The sequence below is a fragment of the Cervus canadensis genome, chromosome 24 (genome assembly GCF_019320065.1).
Source record: "Cervus canadensis isolate Bull #8, Minnesota chromosome 24, ASM1932006v1, whole genome shotgun sequence".
Classification (NCBI taxonomy): domain Eukaryota; kingdom Metazoa; phylum Chordata; class Mammalia; order Artiodactyla; family Cervidae; genus Cervus; species Cervus canadensis.
The window spans coordinates 11,321,375-11,347,350 of record NC_057409.1 but is presented as its reverse complement, the minus strand read 5'-3'; the positions used below and the strand labels follow the sequence as shown (position 1 = coordinate 11,347,350).

General features: G+C 48.3%; 2 protein-coding genes across 13 annotated transcripts in view; one reads left to right on the top strand and one right to left on the bottom strand.

The window, feature by feature from the left end:
• Positions 1-175: 175 nt before the first annotated feature.
• On the top strand, positions 176-5,737 carry TMEM200B (transmembrane protein 200B). 3 transcript variants are annotated; one of them, XM_043444634.1, is made up of 2 exons: positions 176-747; positions 3,356-5,737. In XM_043444634.1, the coding sequence occupies exon 2, from the start codon at positions 3,376-3,378 to the stop codon at positions 4,297-4,299; it is 924 nt and encodes a 307-aa protein (XP_043300569.1). In that variant the 5' UTR covers positions 176-747; positions 3,356-3,375; the 3' UTR covers positions 4,300-5,737. The 3 variants fall into 3 exon arrangements, with proteins under 3 accessions (XP_043300569.1, XP_043300568.1, XP_043300570.1); XM_043444633.1 differs by lacking the exon at positions 176-747 and adding an exon at positions 1,210-1,348; XM_043444635.1 differs by lacking the exon at positions 176-747 and adding an exon at positions 2,707-2,841.
• Positions 5,342-25,976, bottom strand: part of EPB41 (erythrocyte membrane protein band 4.1) — a 178,321-nt gene continuing 157,686 nt past the window's right edge. For 5 of the 10 annotated variants that reach the window (XM_043444628.1, XM_043444620.1, XM_043444623.1 and 2 more), the window contains 6 exons: positions 22,036-22,485; positions 20,773-20,901; positions 12,885-12,986; positions 11,692-11,772; positions 8,768-8,872; positions 5,342-8,134 (listed from right to left, as the gene is read on the bottom strand). In XM_043444628.1, the coding sequence (XP_043300563.1) occupies positions 8,774-8,872; positions 11,692-11,772; positions 12,885-12,986; positions 20,773-20,901; positions 22,036-22,485 (861 nt within the window). In that variant the 3' untranslated portion in view covers positions 5,342-8,134; positions 8,768-8,773. The remainder of the gene's footprint in view (positions 8,135-8,767; positions 8,873-11,691; positions 11,773-12,884; positions 12,987-20,772; positions 20,902-22,035; positions 22,486-25,976) is intronic. The other 5 variants (XM_043444625.1, XM_043444626.1, XM_043444627.1 and 2 more) reach the window with 2 other exon arrangements.

Below are 25,976 nucleotides of genomic sequence, written 5' to 3'. Positions count from 1 at the left end.
ATTACCAACCATCCCCCTTCAAGAGCGCCCCGCGGGCCGGGGGGTCTCGGCGACCGGGGGAGGGGCGGGTTATAATCAATCCCAGGCCGGAAATTCCTCCCGAGGGGCCCTAGCTGGGCTGCGGGAGTGGGGTGGGGGTGGGGGGTGCTGCCGGCGCGGAGGCTGGCAATCTGCCCGCACCTCCCCGCCCCCTCCTCCTCCGAGTCCGCCCCCGGCATCATGGAAACTGGGCCGCCGGCCGACCCCCTGGCTCCACGCCACATTCTTGCCTCTGGGGGCGGGCGGGACACGAAGGCCGGGCAGTCCCCTTTGGGCCGGTCCGCGGGGGGCGCAACGGATTTCCGAACCCGCCTCCTGATTTAAGATGAGCACCGCCTCCCCACTCCCGCTGGGCAGCATCTTCTTCGGGGAGGCTAGGGCGGCCGGCGACGCTCCATCCGATTCCCTCGGCTCTGAGAATCCGGTTCTTCTCTATTTACCCTCCCCGTGATTGGAGCAGGGCATAGCCACCCACTCCAGTATCCCTGCCTGGAGAATCCCATGGACAGAGGAGCCTGGAGGGCTACAGCCCATGGGGGTCCCAAAGAGTCGTACACGACTTAGCAACTAGACAATAACAAAGTGATTTCTCTCCAGAGCGCTCGGGGGCGTACCCGGGCTATGCCCCTCTAGTGTGCCCCGCCCTTAACGCCGGATTTTCAACCCTCGGCATCTTGCGAAGCAGAGACCATCACGCCCATCTTACAGGTGAAGACTGTGAGGTTCAGATGAAGGAAGGTTCAGATAGTAGGGTCGGGCGGAGCGGGAACTCTGGCCGCCTCCTCGGGAAGCTCCCCGCACGGCGCTTGGAACCTGTGGGCTCTCAGTTGCCCGAAGGTCCTCTCCGGGGCGCCTGGAAGGGACGGACTGTGCGAGGCGGGGGAGGGCGTGCGGCCTCAATCCTGGTTCTGCTCCGCAGCTCCGGCTGCGGGGCGAGGCAGGAGTCTCAGTCTTCCCACGTGGGGAGGACACCCTCCCAGGCCTCCTGAAAGCCGTCAGCCGGGAACTTGGGGCCCTCGGATCCTCCGAGTCACCGGGCGCGCACACAGCGCTTACCTTCGAGCCTCGGCCTTGAGACTCGCTGCCTCCTTTCAACCGTGGGGCCGGGCCAGACACTGGCTGGACACTGGCCTGACACTGGCCGAACTGGCGCGGGGGCTCCCGGTGGGCGGGGCGGGGCGGGGCCGGACCGGGGGCGGGGCCGGGCAAGGGGGCGGGGGCGGGCGCCAAACGTCCACGGAGACCGCTGCAGGGCTGGAGCCCAGGCGTGCGGACTCGGACCCGGACCAACTCCGGCGCTGAGCGCCAGGTGAGCGAAACTAGGGGCCTGGGGGGTTCGCCCCTCCACTTTCCCCAACTGTTTGTTCGGTCGCTCCCTCCAGAAAGGCCCTGAGGGTGGGGGTGGGGGCGGGAGCAGGGTTCTCTTTTTTTCCCGCGGCAGGAGTGTGGACGCGCGCGGAGGCGGGACCCCGGGGTGTTAGGAATCCGGCCCCCGGCAACTTCCTGCGACCAGGGATCTTCGGACTGTGTCTCCAAGTTGCTGCCTCTCCCGGGGTCCCCAGCGTCGACTCACACCCTCCAGAATCTGTGTTTCTCAGCTTGTCCCATCCTCTCTCGGCAGGCCTCCGTTTCCTTCCCTCCCCGCCGGGACCCGCGGCGGGGCTAGGGAGTTGGGACCGGGGCGCCAGCTCTGGGCTGGGGTGGGGGTGGTCATTTCTCCAGTTTGGGGCTGGGGAAAGGGCTCCATACTCAGAGACCAGGCAGGGAACGGGCCTCGCCTCCTCCTAGGACGCTCTCAGGGCTGTGCCAAGAAGTGCCCGCGGTTGGGTCCTGTGTGGACCCCCCCGTCCTGCGTGGCGTGCGCTGCGTGACCCCAGCAGACCCGTCCGCCTCCCCGGGCCGCAGTTTCTCTCTGTGAACCCCAGGCCTTGGACGCGGAAGACGCCGGGCTCCATGCAAGGGCCTGGGCCTTCAGCGCTCCTGTCGGAGGCAGGGATGGGATGTCCTGCTTTGAGCTTTGGGGTGCGGATGGGGAGAGAGAAGGGTAACAAGGCCTCCTTCCTGGGGCCTCGGCTACGGGTTCCAGCGATGCAGCTGTTGGGAAACCAGACTGGGGCAGTCAGGACTCACCACTGGAGAGCGAGGTCCTAACCCTCCTCTCCTGCGGGGCCCCGAGCGCCTGGTCCGGGGCACCGTTTCCTCCCACACCCTGTCTTTCGTGGGGGTCACATCACACGTTTCCCTGCTACTCCCGCCCGGCCCGGATTCAGTCCCTCAAGCCGCAGGCCGGGCCGCACCAGCAGCTGGGAAGGGCTTACGCCGGGCGGCCCAAAACCTGGGGTGCAAGGGCGGTGTTGCTCTGGCCGGGACGCGGGCCACTAAGGCCTCGGGCGGAGGAGGCCGGAAAGGAGGCCAGGCGGCGGGAAAGGGGGATGATTCATCCGGAGGAGCCCGAATTGGAAACGCTGCAACCTAGGGGAACAGTGTTGCCTGGGCCGACGGGAGAGCCAGGAAAGGAAGGAGCTCACCGGCAAGGCCCGGAGCCTGGCTCCCGCGGCCCCCCGCCCCCTGCCCCCTGCCCGGGCCGTAGACGGGCGGCTGGAGGAGGGGAAGGGGGATCTTCGCAGAGTTTCAAGAAATCCTGCGCAAAGTCTGCCGCTGGTTTTGGTCTGAGCGGTCTTCTCAGAGTCTAGCTCAAGTCTGTCTTGCTGCAGCTTCAGTGCTGACTGAAGAGGTCTGGAAGGAGGGGGCGGGCAGGAAGAGGCTGGAGTCCGTGACACCTCCCCCCTTTTCTCCGCTGCGGTACGTGAAGCGCAGTAGGGGGAAGGGGGGCCCGCGAGCGACCCCAGCGGACCCGGGCGGCCAAGTGCCCCCTCCCTCCTTTACTAAGGTGCAGCCACGTGCGGGGGTGAGCTCGATCGCGGGCGGGACTTACCCTACAGGCGCCGCTGCCGGGGGCCTCACGCCTCCCAGGGCCCGGGACCCGCAAGCTGGCCAAGAGGGCGCCGGCGGCCGGAGCCCCTCAGCCGAGGATGCGCCAAGGAGCAGCCCGCGCCCCCCTCCCTCGTCTCCGCCCGCGGGCCCGGCCAACTCCGGCTTCTGCCGCGCGTCCCTGGCTCGGAGCTCCGCTGCGGAAAACCCGAGCGGGGGCGGCTCCCCGCCTCGCAGCCCGGGAAAATCCGGGGGTGGCCGCCAGGGATCTCCAAGCGTCCTGGGCGAGGAGGTCCCATCTTCCCTCCTGGATTGGGGCCCCCGACCTGGCGCTCCGACCGTAGGTCCGTCGGTTCAGTCCCTGCCTCCCCACTTCTCTCCGCAGAGCGCCCAGACGGCGACGAGATGACGGCCGGGAGCCCCGGAGACTGCGGGGAGGTGCGGAGGAGCCCCGAGGGCCGCGTCTCGCGCCTGGGCCGCCGCCTGGGCCGCCGCCGGCGCGCGCGCTCCCCTCCTGAGCCCCTGCGGGTGCGGGCGCGGCTGCGGCTGCGCTCGCCGTCGGGGGCGTTCGCGGCTCTGGGGGCGCTCGTGGTCCTGGTGGGCATGGGCATCGCGGTGGCCGGCTACTGGCCGCACCGCGCCGGAGTCCCGGGACCCCGGGCTGCGAACGCCAGCGCGCCTCCTCTGAGCGAGCTGCGGCGCGAGGGTCGCGGCGCCGGCCGAGCTCACGGCCCGCACGAGCGGCTGAGACTCCTTGGGCCGGTGGTCATGGGCGTTGGCCTGTTCGTGTTCATCTGCGCCAACACGCTGCTCTACGAGAACCGCGACCTGGAGACGCGACGGCTTCGCCAGGGGGTGCTGCGGGCTCAGGCGCTGCGGCCCCCGGACGGCCCGGGGTGGGACTGCGCGCTTCTCCCCAGCCCAGGCCCCAGGACTCCCCGAGCCGTAGGCTGCGTGGAACCAGAAAGCTGGGACCTGTCCCCGCGTCGGGGTACCTCACCCGTCCCGTCAGTGCGGAGTCTGCGTTCAGAGCCAGCTAATCCTCGCTTGGGGTTACCTGCCCTGCTTAACAGTTACCCGCTGAAGGGCTCAGGACTGCACCCACCCTGGGGTCCGCGGCCCCAGGCCGGCCATGTGATCATCACCGTGCAGCCCTCTGGCTCCTGCATCGAACATTCCAAGTCTTTGGATCTGGGCCTTGGAGAGCTCCTGCTGGGGGCCCCAGCGGCTCGGGACTGTGCTCACCGAAGTTGGCCACGGCTGGACCGCCTCAGTTTGGGGGGTTATGCCAAGTTGGGAGCAGGAGGGGACTTGGGAGCCCGGGTCTGAGGAGCAGGGGGACAGCCTGCTGTGAGGCTGCAGCGTGGACCGTGGTACAGCCCTAGGAGTCCCGATGTCTAGTAGAGGTTTCAGTCACATCCCAGCCAGGGGGGATGATGCTCCCGCCCCAACAGCTGCCAAGGCCTCCTGACTTGCATGTCGGCAAAGAAATGCCAACTGCACAAGGGTTCAAAAAGCTAGAGAGGATGTGTTTTAATGTGGACCCTGGAGACCAGCATGACTCAGCCTCAGGAATTCCTTCAGCCTCCAAAAGTGGCCTTAGCCCTGGACAGGTTCCTGAGGGGGCTGGAGGTCCAGGGGATGCATCTGGTGGGTGTCTTGGCAAACCCCAAGGATCCTCAGACCTGGAAGGTAGGTCATGATGTTACAGGCTGGGGCAGGCTCCCTCCAAGGTGGCACTGGTGCTGGGGTTTGAGCCTCTGGGAAGATGGGCAATGCGGTAGAGTTGATACCTTCCACTGCCATCTGGGACTGAGCCCTTAACTCTCACCACCTAAACCTCTTTCTCCCTCAGCCATGCTGGGTACATCCCGGTAAGGGCTACACTACTGCCAATGCGTCTATACGAGGGTCTGCCCCTCCCCAAACAGGTCTGAGAAGCCCCCTTCTCGCCTTTGTCATGGCCCATGCCATGAAATCTTTCTCCAGGTGGCAAAAAGCATTTGCCAGTTCTCAGAAATCCTTTTATATGTTGAAGCACCATTTTGGTCAGTGTGGCTAGCTTTAGAAAATGGCTTGGATTTGGGTCTCCCTGACCCATGTTTTTCCTAAGTTGCTAGTAGGGGAAGAGAACTTTAAGAGTTGATCAATCTTCACAGAGTCAGTTTTGTGTTTTTTTTTTAAGTTTATTGAAAAATGCAATACAAGAAGAAGCAAGACCAAACAGTATCTAAACACTACCACTTCTCTTACTACAAAAGGCCAAGATGGCAGACCTAAATATTGCCTATTTAATCTAAGGTTTTTGTCAATTCGATTCGGCTGCCATAGTTTCCTATTTTGTCGAGAAATGTAAACAACTACTTGATATGATTCATAATTTTTTTTTTTTTAATTTACAAAGCTCCTTCATTTTTGTCACCAAAATAAAACATTTGAGAGAGATTTGTAGAACCAGCCAGCCTGGGGACTGAGATACTGGGCAGGTATTTCCCATGAGCATTCCTTGGTGTTGGTCAGGCTGTAGCTCTGGCTCCATTTCCAAAGGTGGACTGTTGCCTCGCCATCCTTAGCTGCCCCGAAGAACACACGGTGGGGACTGGGGGCGGGCAAAGATTCCCTGACAGGTCCCTGCAGCCAGGCTCTGTGGGCCCTCAGCTGATAAATTCAGGTCCTGCTTTGTGGGTGGGTGGGTTGACAGAGACCTCATGTGGCTTGGAGGAAATCTTTATTTCTCAAGTGGAATAAAAATCAAATTGCAGCGAGAGTTGTTACTGTGGTGTGTCTGAGTCACTTTAGGAAAATGGCTGCCAAGTTGTTGACCCTGGAAATGAACTCTTCTCCCCTCTTCACCGTTTCCACCTGGACAGTCTGTTTTTCTTCTCACGCATGCATGCACACAATTGCAGGAAGAAAAAAAAATTCAAACAATTGCCAAACCCCAAGTTCGTCAACCAGAGAGGGAGGAAGGTGAAAGAGGCTTGGAAGGACACTCCTCGCGCTGGCTTGTCCATATGGTAGCTTCTCAGTGCCGGCAGGGCTTTGGAGATCTTCTGGTCCAGTTTATAGTCAGGGAAGCAGGGAGAAGTGAAGCCAGCTGGTGACGGACCGCGGGGAAGTTCAGGCCCCAGATGTGTGGTCCTGGGCTGTGAAAGCAGCCACTTTGAGCGGGTACCATGGGCTACAGGGGCGCCAGAGATTCCCGACGCACGTGCCCTGCCCTCTTCCTTTGCCCATCTCCATTCCAGAGCTGTCAGCTCTGGGCTCCTGCAGCTCTTCCAAGTAGCAGAGCTGGCCACTGGCAAGCGAGCTCACCTGGCACACCTGCTTGACGTGAGCTGGATTTCCAACCTCGCCACCGCTCTGGGACACAAAGCCCTTGGCTTGGGCACCGCCTGGAAAGCCCCGCCGCTCCAGACCTACGCTCCCAGGCTGTGAGTCTGTCCCTGAGACAGGGCTCTCTCTCCTTCCCCCGAGCCAGTCACACATCCTACCTCAGTTCCTCCCCGTCCCTGCCCAGAGTGAGTGCTACCTGTGGGTCAGTAACAGTCTCAAGGAAGGACTCAGAGAAAAACGCACACGTGAGATCAGTTCAAACCAACTGCGTCTGTCGAGACAAAGTTCAGCCAGTGGACTCTAGGCATGTGCTGCTGGGTCCCACTGCGGGGAGCAGAGGCTTGTAGCCGTCTCTGCTCACCGCCTGGAGCTCCCAGCGACGGCTGGGTGTGACCCACTGTCCACCTCAGGGAGATGAGCTTCTGTCCTAGACTTAGGATCCTAAGACCGTGTAGGGAGATCGGTCTGTGGGAAGCGAGCTGGAAGATTAGAGAAGGCCTACTGAATAAAAATGCCCCCCCCACACACAAATCTTTACCAGGAATAGTGGAATTGGGGGCATCAGTTCCTCATTTTCAAAAACAAGCAAAAAGAAACCCTAAACCCACCACAAAAATCAAGCCACAAAACCGGACAGACCTCAGAGGGCAAGTGGGAATGAGTGGAGCTGGGGTTTGTGCCCCTTTGTCAAGGCAGGTTTTGTGGGGAGGGAGGCCCGTGAAAGCCATCCCCCTGCTCCAGAAAGGGCAATCTGCAGGCACGTGCCGATGGTGAGCAGTAAGGTCAAGGACCACAGTCGCCTGCTGGGTTACTCCAGGATTAGAGAGAGAGGCCCAGGGATGGTCTCCCCGAAATACGTCTGAGCAGATCCGACTGAGGTAAACCCCACCAAGCCCCCTGTCAAGCGCACATTCCCAGAACTAGAAAACCTTAAAAAAAAAAGAAAAAAAGAAAAATCTCGTCAGCTTGCTTTGTCCACATCGCCAGGAAACATGTGTTATCAGTGCCTCTGGCCCAAAGTGCCTATTTTCCCATGAGTTTTGGTCTCCTGAGATGGGAGGTGGCGGGGGAGCGCTTAGCTGAGCCACTGATTCTGATGAGGTAAGAGGGGCAGGAGGGCAGGAAGGAACGAAGGCCACGGATACGTTCAAACATTCACAGTATCAGGTATGTCTGAAGCAACGTCTTATGTCTTTGATCTAAAGAGGCTCCAAAGAGAAAGAGCGGGGGAGAGGCAGGAAAACAGCACTACCTTCCGAGCAGAGGCGACGGGGCGCACTGGCCTAGGGTCTGCGCCTTAGGGCGGCTGCCCTGCCTGACATTCTTTCAAACGGACATCACTGGCTCCGAGGAAGCGCTGGCTTGTGAAGTTCCTGCAGAGTATAAACCAGGCGAGGATCGGGGAGGCCCCGCTAAGCTAGCTTTGTCCCCCCAACACGCTGACAGTGTCACTGGAGGATTTCCAGAATGCTATGAACCCTGTCAGTGTAAGTGGGGAGAGGCTGGTCTGAAGGGGTTCCAAACCACCCCATTAAAAAAAAAAAAGGAAAAGCTCTTTAAAAACAGTCCACAGAGTGAAAAGTTGCACAATTTCTGGTATCACAATATAGAAAAAGGCATTCAAAAGGATCAGTGATGTCTATAAGACTTTCTTGGTATAAACTCCAAATAGAAAAAGAAATTGATTTTCTGGTGGTTTAGAATCAATCATCTTAAAAGTCTGAAGTCTAACTATTGCTGGTTAGCTTCTTTATCATTCCGCTGGTTTTTCTCTGGGATGGCAGATGGGCAGGGGGTTAGGGGTTGGGGGGAGAGGGTGGGAGAGTTCCTAGAGGAAAGAAAGAAGCAAAGTTTTAAAATCTTGCAAAGGAGACCTCCCCGTCCCCCTGCCAAGTTCTTGAGGCCACAGGTGACAATCAGGGCCTGAGCGGGTTTTACAGAGCCCCATCCTACCTGGTGACTGATGGCTTCTTCAAATTATTTGTAAATGACTTTTAGGCATGGATTTATCTGGAATCCTGGCTCCCCAAAAGTCAGCTACCCTGCTTCCAACTCTCTAGTCTGGCCCCAGGGCTTCAACCATCTCTCTCCAACCCCCCAAAATGCCTCATTTCCAGACAACTAGTCCTGCTTTTCTTGGTTTTGTTCTCTTCCTCTGACCTCCCAGGTCTAGACTCAGACAGACCTGTGATAGCAGAGAACACAGTAGCAGGGAGAAAGGGAGATGGGGAAGCAGGAAGGTGAGGGAAGATTCAAGAGGTGGGTGGGGTTTACATCCACGCGTGGGGAAGCTCCTCCAGCCCATCACTGAGGGCAGGAGGACACCTAGCTGCTTTAGTTGGGCGCCAGAAACAGCAACCTCCCACACCCTCCTCCTCAGGCTTCGTCTGCCTTCAGTTGATCAGGTGCCGGTGTGGACCCCTCTGGAGGGATAGGTCCGCCGCACAAGAACAGCCCCCACCTGAGCTCACTCCTCAGAGATTTCGGTCTCCTGATGGACGACCACCTTGGTCACTGACATGTCCGGGTGCTGCTCCTTTGCCTCCTTGATGGCCTGTACTAGCACCTGAGGAAGACAGAAATGACGCCCGTCAGACAGAAAGCAGCCTGGCTGGTGAAGAAGGAAAGGGTCATGGGACACCACGTCTCTGGCAAGTTCAATCTTCCCATCTGCAGAACCAGGGCCGAGTGTAGGCTGAGCCACACTGATGATGGCTGAACCCATCAGTCATCATGCTGCTTAGGGAGGGTGCTGGGCTAAGAGACAGACAGGGGAAAGCTAAGAGCTGTCTTCAGGAAATCAGGGAGGACTTCAGAGGGGACAGCCTGGGTGGGTCTGGGAGGATTCACTCAAGATAGGGTGTCTAAAGAACAAAGCAAAAAATCTGTGCTCAGCGCAGGGTAACCGGGAAGCTCAGGACAGGAGAGGAAGATAATGAAGCATGCTGCAAGGAGGAAGAGATGTCTTTGGCTGAAGTAGAGAAAAGAAAGGAAGGAAGAGTGGGAGGGTGTATGACATGCCATTACTTATTATTATTTCTTGATCTTCACAACAACTCAATGAATCAAGGTAGTATCCTTAATTCCATTTTATAGATGAGGAAACCAAGGTTCAATGGTTAAAATGCTTAATGCTTCAGAGCTAGTAAGTAATACAACGGGGATTTTCACTTCAATCTATCAGACTTTCCCCTTTACCAGACTGTTTTTCAGTTTCAGCGGGAGGTGGAAGGGCATGATGACCCTATTTTAGTATCTGGAGGAGTTTTGATCATTTTAGGAAAGTGAAAAGGAGCAGATGAAAAGTTAAAGAAGAGTAATGATACCACTGGGCTTCCCTGGAGGCTCAGCAGTAAAGAATCCGCCTGCGATGCAGAAGACACAAAAGACCCAGGTTCAATCCCTAAGTCAGGAAGATCCGCTAGAGAAGGGCATGGCAACCCACTCCAGTATTCTTGCCTGGAGAATCCCATGGACAGAGGAGCCTGGGCTACAGTTCATAGGGTCGCAGAGTCGGACATGACAGAAGCGACTGAGCACGCATGCATGCACAATGACACTGCTACTCCCCTTGGGCTGCAAGTCTCAGCCTCAAGCTCAGAGCACCCCAGGGTGGAAGAGCCCAATACAGCCTTTGGGGGACAGTGGCATGGGATTCTCAGAGACAGCCTGTTGCGCCCCCGCCCCCCTCCCCCCCCATCAAAAAGGGCTCTAGCTAGATTTGACCAGCTGATTGTTGACTCTGGCTCTTAAGACTACCTCTAGGAGGGATGCGAAGAAGGGAAATCCCTCTTTTGGTCTCCTGACTCCATGAAAGCCATTGCTGGAACTGCTACCGCTACAGAGCCCTGATCATCCCCCCTCATCCTGTTTGCTCAACCAAGGCCCCGCCCAAGCCCTCTCTCTGGTTCCTCTGACCTACACCTGCTCTCTCTGACAGCCTGCATCTTCTTCAAGAGCCCCCTCCCCATCCAGAGCCCACCATGTCTTATTCCTTCCATGTGTCCCCATGTCTCAGGGACTGGAGGACAATTGAGTACCGCTCTGGGCTATCAAGGTGTGCATGTCCCTTTGTCACAATAACCTGAAAGAAACCTAGGGTTATTTTTATTTTACAGATGGCAAAACTACAGAAGATAAGCCGAATAGCTCAAAGACACACAACCAGTAAGTTGCAGAGTCAGGATTCAACCCAGGTCTGTCTCACGGCAAAGCCAAAGCTCCTTCCCAGGCCGTCTAGCACAGACTGAGCACGTGCCCGGGGCTCAGATCACATCAGGCCGCGTAGGTGGGTGCAGGCTGGTAACGCAGCCCCATCCCCTGAGCTGGGGCAAACAGGCTGCCAGGGTTCCCACCTGGGCTTCTGCAGCCTCACTGCTGGGACCCTCAGCCCAGTGTTCTTAGCTGTGAGTCTCAATCCTGCTACCCAGGGAACGGCCAGCACTGCAGCTCAGTTTTGTTTTTTTTTTTTCTTTTTTTTAGGCACTCAGCATATCAGCATAAAGGCCACAGAACTATGGCTCCAGCACTCCTGTCAATGATTCCAGAAGCATTTGCATGCAGTCTCTTCCACCCCCTCTTCTCTGCAGCTTCACTGTTCTAACTTCAGCTGCCAGAGAATTGGGAACATTAATCCTGACCTTATTATTTGCTAATTGCTTCAAGCACACAATTAGCACCTAATTAACATAAAAGCATAGAATTTTAGCACTCACAAGGGCCCAGAAATGATCTAGATCAACCTACTCTCTTTTAGGAGACGAAACAAACAAACAAACAAAAATCAGAGGTAAAATGATTTGCCCAAGGTCACACAGCAAGTTCGTGACAGGTCTAAGAAAGCAGGTTCCCAGTCTCCTGAGTCCCAGCCTCTCACACCAGGTCCCCCCTGGCTGGCCCCTCCCAGTGCAGAGACCATAGGCTGGTCTGATCGCCTCTACTGCCTCCAGCACAGGTTACACGATCCCCCCTGAACAGCGGCAGTTTTTCCATTTGCTTGGAGTCCACCGCGTGTCACACGACGTACATCTGTATCTCACTTGATTCTCCCAACATCCTTGAAGGAAGATCTAGCTTATAGATGAGGAAACAGAGGCTGAGGGAGTTAGAGCTAAAATCTGGTAAGAACTAGGATCCGAGCTCAAGTCTTTTTGAGTCTGCAGCCCATGTTTGCTACTTCCTCAATCTGTGGCGCCCCCCCCCCCCCGCCACTCCCCACAGGTCTCGTGATCTGATTCCCTTTATCCTCTTTCTTAATTGAGGGCTGGAGAAGCTGAGGGGGCTCTTTGGAGATAAAGCTGTTGTCTTGTGCAAGCCAACTCTGGTATCCATCAGTCAACCCACTGGGAAACCTTCCCACATTCAGAATCTCCTTGGCATCCCCACCTGATCGTGGTCAATATCCGCATCTCCTGTGATCACAATTCTCTTTTCAATCCGGGTCTCTGAAATCCCACCTTTCACAGTCTGAAACCAAAGAGAAAAGTTATTATGTAAGAAAGAAATAAAGAAAGGAAGGGAGGAAAGAAGGAAGGGAGGAAGGAAGGAAGAAGAAAAGAAAAACCCAAACAGCAAAAGAAATAACAGCAAGAAATCAGTCTGAAAACTATACTCCAAATTTTAATCTGCTGTGGGGTACTGCATAGAATAGCTTTCTCACACACTTGTTCACAATTTGGACTAGATCTGCTAAAATGAGCACACCTCTGTTCCTCTGTATTGCTAAAAATTTTTAATAAGCTAAACATAATTCTCTGAGTAAACAGAACAGGTGTTTCTTTTTGCTCTTTTCCTGTATATTTTTATTATTTTCAAGAGGAGAAAAATCAGAAGACTATAAACAAAAATGTCATGCAGCTTGAAACTAAGCTCTTTGTTTTAAAACAGTCTCCTATGACTAATGTCAAAGATTCTCAAATAATGCTCCCTACTTGACATATGAGGAAACCAAGGTCTAGATACACGAAGTAACTGGCTTCCAGTCATCTGTATGTTTGGTCAGGAATCTAGATTTCTTACTTATAAGAAAATGCTTTTTCCTCTAGTGCCACTGCAAATATGGATTATCTCTGATTTTCTGGGAGTAGTTCCAATTTTAGATACTTTGTCCTTCTTGCCCCCATAAACAATATTCTAATGATTCCAATATTTCAGCATCTGAACTATAGTTCCCATGGCCTTGATCCTTGACATGACATAAAAATTCTTTGTGAGACCCTCTTTGTGAGACCCCAAGTTCTGACTTTTGGCTTGGAAAATATGGTTGCTTAATAATCCCAACAAAACTTGCCTTTAAACTGACTTCCCCAGCCAGACAGAGGACCCACTGACCAGGGAGACAGGAAAGTGTAAAGAGAAAAAGTGACTCTATGAGACCACTAAGGAGGTAGGGATGCCCAGGGTCTCTCTGGGTTTATTACTGGGGAAAGCACCAGGGCCTTTCCACCTGAACATGGGGAATAACTTGCCTCAGTAAAGATAAAGCTGAAAATCCTTGTTTATGGACCAGGGTTCTTACAGAGAGGCAGCAAGCCTGGCATGCCACTGGGTTTCATAAGGAATTTCTAGCTGTCTGTTACCTTGGTAATTTGAGTTGTGGTGGTGCTGCTGGTGGTCTCGGATGTGATGGTCTGCGCTGTCAGCAAGACTCCTGGGTCCAAGTCGCCGTTGCTGTCGTCCGTCTGCAGAAGGAGACACAACGCATCAGCACGCCTCTCGGGAAGCCTCGGGGGCAGATGCTGGAGATGCAGCTTTGCTCTGCGGCTGTACATCCTAAAGCAAACCCCCAATTCCCTTCCAGTGATTTCTTATTTAGTAAATAAAAGGAATCCCCTGGGAACAAAGCTCCTAAAAAAGCTGGACGAATCTAGTTTCCTCAGCACTGGGTCAGGGACAGGAGTGGATCAGAGAAGGGAGGAGGCTGTGTAACCACAGATTCAAAAACAGTGACAGTGACTATGCACATGTATAGCGCATGTGACAGCTCACAAACGACTTTCAAAACTTCATCTTTTTTTGATGCTTACATGAGTCCTATCAATATGCATAGAAAAGGCAGATACTTACTAGCGCTCCCAGGTGAGACGTGTGTGAGTGTGAGCTTCAGTTGTGGCCGACTCTTTTGCAACCCTATGGACTGTAGCCCGCCAGGCTCCTCTGGCCCTGGGATTCTCTAGGCAAGATTTGGAGTGGGTTGCCATGCCCTCCTCTAGGGGATCTTCCGGACCCAGGGATCTAACCTGCATCTCTTACATCTCCTGCCCTGGCAGGTGGGTTTTTTTTAATCACTAGAGGTAAGACTCAGGCTCAGAGAAAGTGAATGGTTTGCCCAAGGACTCAAAACCAATCCTCTCTACAAACCTAGAGCTCTTTACACACCACCCAAGGCAAGAAGAAAAGGTATAAACTCTTGGTTGCTAAAGCAAGGCTAGATTCTGAGTCATATGCCAGAACTTTCCAGAAAGAACCAGGAAAGGTCCCTGCTGGGGTATAAGGAATCTCAGGCTATCTTCTCTGAAGATCAATATGGAAGACTGGAGCACCTGAGGTATGTTCTTTCAAGGCTAAGTAGGGGGAAATACATAGAATATCTCAATGACAATTATTGAGACCAAAAGTATCATTGAAATGGGTCCTCCTCATTACAGGAAGGGTTTAAAAGTGTTTAAAATGCTGGGCTACACAACTAATCTATACAGAGAACATGGGCTGGGGCTACTTCTTGTTTCTCTGGAGCTCACTCTACTAGGACCAAGATAAATATATTATGATCAGGCTGAGAAATGACATTAGCAAAAAAGGAAGAGAAATGTTTGGCAGGAGCCAGACTCGGCCTGATGAACAGTTATCAGCAACCATTTGGGCCATTAGCAGACTCAGAGCTGCTGACAACCCCTGACCAAGATGAAAACAAATGAGGGGAGGAGGATGGAGGCTACCTACAGCTACATGCTTTTCAGACTGGCATGACCTAAACTACCCAACACTGGTATCATACACTGACTCAGAGAGGGATTTAGAGAACTGCAATCGTTTTCATAAAGCAGCCTGCAGCAAGCAATGTGTCAGTTACTCTCTTTCTCTGCCTCTTTACAGAAGTCATTTATATTATAAGCAGAGGCCTCCAGCCCTTTTGAGTAAGGACCACATTTCATTGAGCCAAAAATTTGAGGCGTTAGGGGGAGGGCAGGAAGAGGAGAAGAGAATTAGGAGAGAATCCCTGGCTGGGTTCCCTTCCAGGTAGGAATCTGGACAGAACAGAGAGAACTTGATTGTGTCACCTAGTCTTTCACTCACGCCAGCCACCCTCATACCAGGCATATTACTGACTAGTTCACTAACACTTTCTTCAGCCCAGACCCACCGATCTACCTTAGATTCAGATTCAACTAATATTTATTGCACTCATACTATATGCCAAGCATATAATGCAGCTGTTACCTCAATCACATCTATCAATATCTGAAGTAGGTTCTATTATTACACTATATAGAAAGTTAACTTTCTATAACTTAAGTATATGGAAACTTAAGACAACTGAGGTCCAGAGAAGTTAAATAAACTGTTAGGATTTCTATGCTAATAAATGTTTGAACTAGGACTGAGGGCAAAGACTTCTTGTCTGAAGATTGGGGTTCAGGTCCCAGCTCAGACAGTGGCTGGCTATGGGATCTTGGCAAGTAATTATGACTTTTCTGAGTTTTAGTTTTTCTCACTTTTACAACAGGCAATCTTGTGCCCTGCTTCCACTGTAGCTGTGAAGATCAAAAGAAATTTGAAAAATAAAAGTACATTGTAAGTTGTTAAGAATTTGTGTCCCAATATACACACCATGGGGAGAAGGCAATGGCACCCCACTCCAGTACTCTTGCCTGGAAAATCCCATGGATGGAGGGGCCTGGTAGGCTACAGTCCATGGGGTTGCTAAGAGTCAGACATGACTGAGCGACTTCACTTTCACACATTGGAGAAGGAAATGGCAACCCACTCCAGCGTTCTTGTCTGGAGAATCCCAGGGACGGCAGGGCCTGGTGGGGCTGCCGTCTATGGGGTCGCACAGAGTCGGACACGACTGAAGCAACTTAGCAGCAGCTTAGCATACACACAGTGGGCTATTACTCAACCATAAAAAGGAACGAAATAATTTTGCCATTTGCAGCAGCTTGGATGAACCTAGAGATTATCATACTAAGTGAAGTCAGAAAAAAACAAATATCATATGATATTGCTTATATGTGGAATCTAAAAAAAAAAATGATACAAATGAACTTATTTACAAAACAGAAAAAAATAAGACACAGCAAAAGCAAGCTTATGATTACCAAAGAGGAAAGGGTGTGTAGCGGGGAGGGATACATTAGGAGTCTGGGATTAAAATACAAACTATTATATATAAAATAGATAACCAACAAGGACTTACTGTTGGTTATCTATAACCAACAGGGAACTATATTCAATATTTTATAATAACCAATAATGGAAAAGAATCTAAAGAATGTATGTGTGTTTGTATATATATATATATATACACATATACACACACATACACACATATGTGTGTATATACACATACACACACATATATGTGTATACACACATACATATACACACATACACATATACATGTGTGTATATACACATATACATTACACACACATGTATACACACATATGTATACACATACACACATATCTGTATAGACATATATGTACACATATGTGTATACATATTTATGAATAACTGAATCACTTTGCTGTATACGTGAAACACAACACTGTAAATCAACTATATTTCAATAGTTTTCTTTTTTAGTTTTAAATTTATTTATTTCTTTCAATTAATTTATTTTTAATTGAAGGCTACTTGCTTTACAGAATTGTGTTGGTTTCTGCCAAACATCAGTATGAATCAGCCACAGGTCAATAATATTTTTAATTAAAAAAAAAGAATTTGTGTGCCAAGAGGGCTAAATCTTCTTGAAGAACTCCTCCTCTACTAAACCTGAGAATCTGTTATCATCTACCGTCACCCACCCCCTTATTCCTCCTTTTCTGTCTTGAGAAGGTAGAAGAGGGAGGAGACACTGATTTCTGACTTACACTCTTCCCACATGGGGCCTCTTTTCTTACCAGTGTTTCCTGAAAAGGGTGCTGTGGCTTTCACAGTTGCTTATAAAGTTAACCATTCCCTTATCCTATGACACAGCAGTTCCACTCTTAGGTGTTTACCCAAGATAAGTGAAAACATGTGTCCACAGAAAGACTTGCACGTGAATGCTTAAAGCAGCTTTATTTATATTTCTCCCAAACTGGAATCAACTCAACAGTCCATCAAGAAATGAAAGTATAAACATGTTGTGGTATATTTGTACAATGGAATACCACTCAACAATACAAAACAGTGGACTATGGATTCATATAACATGGATGACTCTGAAAAACATGTTCAGACAGAAAAGGGTATGACTGTATACTTTCATTTATATGAAGTTCAAGAATAGGCAAAGATTGGAGAAGGCTAAGAAGAAAATTTCAGGGGTCATGGAAATGTTCTGTGTCCCCAAAACATCTTGGTTACACAGACAAATTTACCAAAACCAATCAAACCAAACTCATCACCTGTGCATATCACTGTATGTAAATATTACCTCAAGTACACATACATACAAATACATGCAAAAAGGAAAAAACCCTATTCTGGCTCCCCACCTCCTCTCACCATGTCCCAAAGTGTAGGAATTATGGACCGACTGAAATAAGGTTCCCAGGTCTACTTGTCTGGCAAGATAATAAAAACAGAAGCAGAAATAATTATAGTAAATAAATAGTAACAATAGCAAATAATTATCTGGTGCTTATCATGTGCCAGTCACTTTTTTCTACATATTACTTATACCATACTGCACTGTGCTTTTTCATTTACCAATTTGTCCTGTAGACATTCCCATTAGAAGCTTTAGAAAACTAATTGCAAAGAATTACCATAATTGGATGTACTATATATAATTTATTTAACCTGTTTCCTATTGAGGGGCACTTAGGTTATTTCCATGGTAGTGACAACTTAATCTGAAATGCACATTTTATGTGCATTAATTTATTCATTCCTTGCAACAACCCTATGGGGTAGAACTATTATTAGCCCCATTTTACAAATGAGGAAACTGAGGCACAAAGTGATTTTAGTAACTTGACTGGACACTAGTAAGTGATGGAACAGGTTCAAATCCAGTAAATCTAATTTCAAAGTCAACACTTTTCCCCACCATACTCCACTGTCTAGTCAATAAGAAGTAAGACAAATCACAAATTTGTCTTAAGCCTGGTTAGAGTCAAATAAAGGTAGATGTATGCAAGTGAAATTTGCTCAGTTGTGTCTGACTCTTTGCGACCCTATAGGCTAGAGCCTGCCAGGCAATGAAATTCTCCAGGCAAGAATACTAGATTGGGTAGCCTATCACTCCTCAGGGGATCTTCCCAACCCAGGAATTAAACCAGGGTCTCCTACATTGTAGGCAGATTCTTTACCAGCTGAGCTACTAGGGACGCCCCGAGGTAGCTGGTTAAAGTGAAATAAAGTAGATGCATAACAATATAATAATAGCTACCATTTTGGAATAGCCACTATGCACCAGGAAAATACTATCTTTATCTCAATAATCTTATAAAGGTATTTCTCAGAAGAGAAAGCTAAGGCTTGGAGGTTAAGTGACTTGCTAAAGGTCACAAAGCTAGCAGGTTTTGGAATTAAGATCCAGGTTTCTTGAGGACTTCCCTGGTGGTCCAGTGGCTAAGACTCTGCACTCTCAACACAGGGAGCCTGGGTTCCATCCCTGGTCAGGGAACTAGATCCCACATGCCACAACTAAGAGTTTGCATGCCACAGCTAAAGATCTCACATGCCAAAATGAAGACCCGGTGCAGCTAAATAAATAAATGACTATTTTTTTCTTTTTTTAAAGAAGATCCAAGTTTCTCTAACTCCAGGGCCCACAGGCTTTATCTTGTACATCATGGGGCCTCTGTATTTCTCTTACATGCTATCATATTTTAAAATGAATTTTTGTATGGGCTACACTCAAACCATACATGGGCTTCTGTGGGCAGAATGGCGCTAACAGTTTTTTAAGTAACTTATTTTGAACCATTAAAATTTTTTTGATATGCACATTACAAAATTTAAAATATTCAAAATGGAGATGAAATGTCAGTGTCCCTCCCACTCCTGACCACAGACTGAAGTCCCCTCTTTATCCCAGGCCATCCAGTGGTGGGTTTTTGTTTTCTTTGAGCACCCACTCAGAGACAGTATATTCACATATACATACCTGTACATACAACCCTTTTCCCTCACGTAAACAGCATATTATTTATACCATATTGTACTGCATTTTCTTCATTTACCAACTTACCACAGATTATTCCCATCAGAAGCTTTTTTTAATGGTTGCACATAATTACCTTAATTGGATGTACTATAAATTACAAACCTGTTCTCTATTGACGGACGGGTTGTTTCCATGGTAGTGACGGCTTAAAGAGTTCCCTCCCCTAAGCAAGTACTTCTTTTCAAAGCACTCCTAGCTCACTGTGTGCACAGTCTTAAAGGAACGTCCTCTGCCTTCTCTGCAGTCCCCTCCACTGCCAAGTCCTGGTCGTCCATCTCTGTCTCTCCTGACATAGCTCTTTCTTCTCGTTTCCTCAGGCTACACTTCAGTTCTTCACAAGCATCCCCCTAAACCTGCCAGAAGCCCTATCCCTGTCTCCCCAGGCAGCCCCTCCTTTAACAGATTCAGCACACAGCTCTAGGAACCATCTTCCAAAACCACCGCTTAAATGAGGCTACTTTATCACCACTGCCAGGAAACCTGAAGCAATGGAGCAAGTCATTATTTATCAAACTCAAATTCCATAGTCTAGACAACAAGAGGGAGAAGGGGGAAGCATACAACGTTAACTGAATGTCTATGAACACAACAAGTGCTGTCCAGACATCATTTCACTTCATCCTCCTCCCAAACTTGAGGCGGTAGGTAGTATTATCCCCATTTTACAGGCAGGAAACAGAGGCTTAGAGATTAGTTATTTGTCTAAAGTTATCCAGCTAGTACATGGTTGAGCTAGGATACAAATTCCATTTGTCTAACTGCAAAGAATGTGTTTTTAATTGGCAAGTGACACCACTTCCCAGAGGTGGACGTCATCACCCAGTTTATGGTGATGTGAGGATTAACCGAAAGGATTTGTGTGGAATCGGCCAGCCAGAGCTCCACGCGGCTGCCTCCTTCCCATCGTGCAGGGTTCAGCTAAAATGTCACCTTTTCAGAGAGGATTTCCTTGACTATTCTAGGCCCAGAATAGCAACTCTTCATGTTATCGCATATTGTCTGACTCTTGATCCTATTTTAGTTTCTTTAAAGCACTTATCACTGTCTGAAATGTATACATCTCTGTTTTATTGCCTGTCTCTCCAGACTAGAATGTCAGTTCCAGAGAGAAGGGCCTGTGTCCACCCTGTACATTGCTTTGGCCTAATACATAAATGCTGAAACAAATATTTGCTGCAGTAGTGAATAAACAGTTCAGTTTACAGACGGAAAAGTTTTTTGCACTTTTGGCTTCTGTGAATGAAAAAGGAAATGACTCAACCTAAGCAAGACGAGTTCATTCAAATTATTAATAAGGAGGGAGAAATTTTACTAAAAGTAGGAGGTAAATAAAACTTTAAGCACTAACTTCTTATATGATTTTAAATTTAATTGTAGTAAATTGATTACAGTTATTTTAGCTCTTACTTACTTATACTTCCCTGGGAGCTCAGATGGTAAAGCATCTGCCTACAATGCAGGAGACCCAGGTTCAATCCCTGGGTCGGGAAGATCTCCTGGAGAGGGAAATGGCAACCCACTCCAGTACTCTTGGCCTGGAAAACCCTATGGATGGAGGAGCCTGGTAGGCTGCAGTCCATGGGGTCACAAAGAGTCGGACACGACTGAGAGACTTCACTTTCTTTCTTTTACTTAACACTTTCAGGTGTTGTGTCCAAGTACCGTCTTACACAAGTTTCACGACAGAATCACAAGGTAGATACTAACACAGTGCAGGTGGCCGTGGGGGGGCGGAGCAGGGCATCAGGGCTCCCAGATGCTCAACCGCCTGTTTAAGTTAATATATGGAGAATCTGGGACCTGAGCTCAGGTTTGTTTGATCCAAAGCCCATGTTCTCAAACATCACACTGGACTGTCCTCCCTAACTGAACTGGGTGGATATAAGCCATCAGATCCAAGATAATTTTGCTTTTAATAAAGTATCTGGGGACATCTTGAGATCAGTGATCTCTTCTGAAAAGCACTGCCCCAGAAAAGCCTAGCATTATTTGCAGCAAGTGGTGAGAAGCCCTATGAAGAGAGGTGATTTATCACGTTTACCGGATAGTCTCTGGTTCTGAAACACTGAACTGTGTCCTACCTGGGCAGCCTCGTACGTGATGGTCTTGGTCTCGGTGTGGACGATAGGGACGTCTTTGGTTGGAATTTCACTCTTCACAGCATTGGCAGTGTCTGAGATGGTGACGGTCTGAGTCTTTACCAGGGGAGGCTGTGAGGCAGTAAAGAAACAGAGTTACCGGAGTCCTCTGAAGGCTGTGGCTAGCTAATCTTCTGACATTGATCTGATCAAAGTGATTGCTCTGATCAAGCAAAGGGCGAGCTCAACCTCTGCCCAAGACTTGGACACTATTCCCGTGTAGCCCTGACAAGGTGTCAAATCACCAAGGACATTAAAGAATAGCACTACTCTTCACTTTCGCAGCCTTAATGGAAAGCGGTAGTATCAGACAGTTACGACTGGTGATATAAAACACTTCAGACGAACCTTCGGAATTTGAATATAAAACTATTTGCCAAAGAGCAGTCACTTCTGTTTGTCCTTGTGACTGCACCATTAAAATTAAGGAAATCAGCCACATTTCCTCCCCTTAGTACAAATGGTACATGACCTAGCACTGGCATTGGAACACATTACCCTGGAATTCATTAACTTCTTTCAAATCAATGTCAGACATTCACTTTGGAGTTATTGAAAAGAAAACAGTATTGGGAAAAGTGGAGAGAAGATAATCAGTTCTACCACCACCTGGTGATTAATCTCGGAATTTCCAAAGAATGAACTTAAGCGAAGTATCAAAGGTGTCCTGTCCATCAGCTCACCTTCCCCAAGACTATAAATCACCCTGAAACTACCATATGATTGTGGTAAAGTTAAGTGGCCATCCACCTTAGCATAGGAGATTAGTGCCTATGATCATGGAAGCTCCCGTGAGTGGGGTTAGTGGGAGTGGTGGGCTGCACCGTGTGGTTGCAATACATAAACCATTATTTGGGGCCTGACTCCTCATTTAAAAAGTCAACTACCCCTTTTAATTAATTAAGAGTATCTGAATTTTTTGAGCAGGGTCTCAGAACACTGAAGGCCCCTCATCACAGAAGTCTCAGAAACTCGCCTCTTTACGAAGCCCGTTCTCAATCAAGGAGACGAGTTTTGGGGGTGGTGTTAATGACTCTGAATACATTTCTTTGTAATAACCAAGAACTTCAATTTTATTCTGTGATTTTTGAAAAGAGCCAAGAGGCAACTATCCTCACCACTGCCACCACCACCGCCTCCGCAGAATAGATTCTGGCCCTCTCCCAAAGTGAGTCGTTAGATCTGCATCATTGAATCAGTTACTACCTGGAAACTTCGAATGAGGGTGGGGAATTGGTTACCCACACGAGAGTCAAGAAATGATCCATTTTGCTTTCCAAGTGGCTCTCCTGGTGTAACACGCTGTTCACTACTCTCTGCCTTTTTTTCACCAAGTTGCAGCTGGGAGGAAGCTGGTGATACTGAGGCCTGTAAGGCACTGGCCTGTTCCTCCACTCCTACACACTCCCCACCAGGACCTCTCAGCTTTTCCTTAATATCAAGAGAGCCAGCTGCCCCCAGCTCCTTCTCTTCTGTCTCCTTGCTGCTTATGGAGAGGGAGCCAAAGTCAAAGTTTTTTGGAGACTCCGGTGAAGTGGTCATTTGGCTCTTACTAGGAATTACTGAACGCTTGGGGCCCTCCCAGTCAGAGTCAGGGCTAGTAGATGGCCCCGTGGTCACGGCAGCCACCTCCTCGGTGCGAATGCCATTTATGTTCTACAAATGAATGAACACACACAAGAGCAAGAAGATTAGGAGTAGGTGGGGAACACAGTGAACTCAGAATCAACAATGATTTCTAAGAGGGCTCAAAAATATTAATACTTATATAAACCAGGAATCTTAGCTCCTAAAGTGGTCAAAAGGAAGAATTACTTGCTGTTCACTAAACATGTCAGTAGCTTAAACAATTCCAACCTCATTTTGGTCATAGTTCTACAACATGGTTAATCTGAGAAATGATTTCAATGTGCCTCACAGAGGAACAAACAGTTCGTGTTACTATGGTCTTCTCTGTATAACATACTCTTCATACTCAGAGGGGGCACTATTCCTAAATACCTAACTCATTACTATGCACAGGACACAGTGCAATTTATGAGTCGATAAAACGTAGCTGGATGAGTCTGATCAGATTGAAAAATGTTCCATACATTTCCAAGTCATATGTATCATCATGCTGGCCCATGATGGAGAAGCTGAAATCTAGACTTTGGTTGGCAGAGATATGGAAGGTAAGTACATCCAGCACAGACAATCCAACCATGGTCAAAGAATTAACTATAATATCAGAAATAGTGAAACAATGCTTTTAAACAGAATAAACATGGTTTATCAGCAGTTGAGAAGTATTTCTCCACAGATGAATGACAATGTCTCCAACTCCTGAGAGAAATCCTGGAAACAGAGTTCCCTCTTGGGCTAAATGCCTCACATTAAAGGATAAACAGATCTAAAATAAGAACTTTCAAGAGAATGTGGAAGAGAAGATAACATCACAGTACGTGGACCTATTCCTAATGTTTAAAGAAAAGTGCTGTGGTTGGGAGAAGAGTAGGAATTCACGCTAGTAGTAAAAGAACATGAACCATTTGAGAAATGAACAATCTAACAGAAGCCAAATGTTAGGAAAATTGGCATGTGCTCACCAGAGAGCTATAAATAAGCCACACAGGCCTGAAATTTTGGTAAAATCAATTTACCATATTACATGCCATATAGGAAATTAACAGAAAAGCACTCTTTTAAAAAGGTGCTCCTGGAATAAATAACTTCTGCTTGGACCAGCCTACACATTTTAGTACTGAAATCACACTATATGTATTATATATTTTTAAACAAATCATTGCTGCTCCCTAAGTTTTAAACCAGTCTACACTGTGATGAATATAAACAAGCGGTCTAGTAAGAGAAGAAAAGATGCACTGCACTTAAGAACTCCAGGCCAATTTTACTTCTAAGAACAGTCTAACTTAAGATCATCTCAAGGTGGTACAAGTTGAACTCACATTGGGGAGCTCTTTCATTGACTGATCATGAATATTACTTAGGACATGAAAAATGGAATTGAAAGATGACAAGAGAAACTGTCTTTGTCTGAAGATGTATCAGAGATATATAAACTATTCATGCTAAGCGTATATGAATTTCCTCATATTTAAAATGAGAATAATACTTGGTTTGACTCACAGGGTTCTGAAGATCAAATACAATAGCATATGAAAGCACTCTGTAAATTCTCAGTTACCATGTAGATTCACTGAATTCAATCAACATTATCTGAGCACCAGTAATAGGCTAGGGCCTGGGGGACACCAGAATGAGTTTGTTGTTATGTTACTAACACTCTGTACTACTTTCTAAGGCACTTATCTCACCATTTCTTTTGAGTCAGACAAGCTGTTATGGAGCTGCCCAAAATAGACTCACTGGTAATAAACAGATAGGCTTTCTCAAATTGCTGTATGCTAGCTCTAATGCTGTGAATAGCATATCCAAACCCACTCACATGCAGAGGCTTCTCCAAATAATTTTGTCACAACTGAGAAGGTTGATTAATAACCAGGAAAATGCCTAAGATAATCAAGGAAGAGCCAATTTTATACCAGTCCGACCAAGTGATAAGTAGTGGTCTGTCATCAAGAAGCCATTTGTGAATCAAACATTGCTGAGGCCAGCACCACCTGTCCCAAAGTTGCCTACTGCTGAGTAAAATTAGATAGATTGATCATTTTTTTCATAGCAGGAATAGAGGAGACCAGGCGTAAAAGCTGTGGCCACAGTAATATCAATTCAACAAATATTTACTGATCACTGAATACGTATTAGTCATTGGAAATAAAAGGAAAACTGATAACAGTTGGGTTGGATTACCACTTAGAGCACTCTCACATATGGTCGAATCAGCCGCTCCAGTTGGCTCTGCTGTCGAGATCTACGGGACAACACAGCCAACTACTTGCTGGACACTCTCCCAGGCATATGGGATACAATATGCCCCAAACTAAACTCACCCAGTCCACTTTAGTATGTCCCTTATCTGCTCTTCTCTATTCCCACACTTACTGTCTCCATTCAGGCTCTTATAATGCCTCACCCCGCTTACTACTAATTCCCTAAACAAATTTTCTTTTCCTTCTTCCTTCTTTCTTTCTCATCTCAACCCTTTCCTGAACACATCCTTTATTCTGCTGTGAAAGTGTTTATTTCTAAAAATGAAACATTGGAAATTCCATTTTTCAGCTTAAAGTCCTTCAGTGACTCTTCACTGACTTTTCGTTAAAGTTCAGGTCCTTTTCTAAGACACAGAAAATACTTTAAAATATGACTGTTATCTCTCTCTCCAGCTTCACTCTGCTACACCTCCACACACACCCTTCTCTCTACTAACGCAAGAAAATTTGCAATTCTTAGAACAGAGCATGCTTTCTTTTGCCTCTGTGCCTTTGTCAATATTGTATTGTTCCTTCTGCCTGCCTAAAGTATGTTTAGATACCATTACTCTTTCATTCCCATTGTACCCTGTCATTATTGGTTTAGTCATCTATCTTTTCCATTAGACTGAGCTCCTTGGGGGATAAGGACTTAGCTCTATATCTCTCTTGCACAGTTTTTGGCACATAATAGATGTTCAGTAAAAACTTGTTGAAATTATACTAGATAAACTCAGGAGCCCTGAGAAGTGTTTTGCCTCGAGCTATTAAAAAACTGAAAAGGCTCGTTTAGAAAGAACATAAAAAGTGGTCCACTTGAATAGACTAGCATTCAAAGTTCTACATCAGTAAAATAAGAGGAAACTAACATTATTGCATGTTCACCATGTGACAGTTACTCTAACATGTTTTCTCTTTTCATTTTTCACAACCTCATTACGAGGTAGTCATGATTTCTATTTTATAGATGAAAAAATAGAGAGGGTAAGCAGGTGAGAGCTAGGAACTAATGGAACTAGAGTTTAACCTAACCCTAAGGTCAGTGTCTGATTCTAAAGGCCATTTCTTCCCATGGCAGCGGAAAGTTATTTCTAGTAGGCCCAAAGGACACGTCCTATTACGTTCAAAAGAATATACAATAAACCTGACTTTTCAGGTTTATTGCCCAAAGTCCTCTTAGTGGACTCTGATTTTAGTGGCTGACACCATACTTTGAAACATAAGCAGATGGCTGGAAAGCCAGAAGAAGAGATTGGGGCAAAAAAGAAGATATAA

Bases quoted from the DNA above. Each gene is read 5' to 3' on its own strand.
- TMEM200B (XM_043444634.1), top strand. From the start codon at position 3,376: ATGACGGCCGGGAGCCCCGGAGACTGCGGGGAGGTGCGGAGGAGCCCC.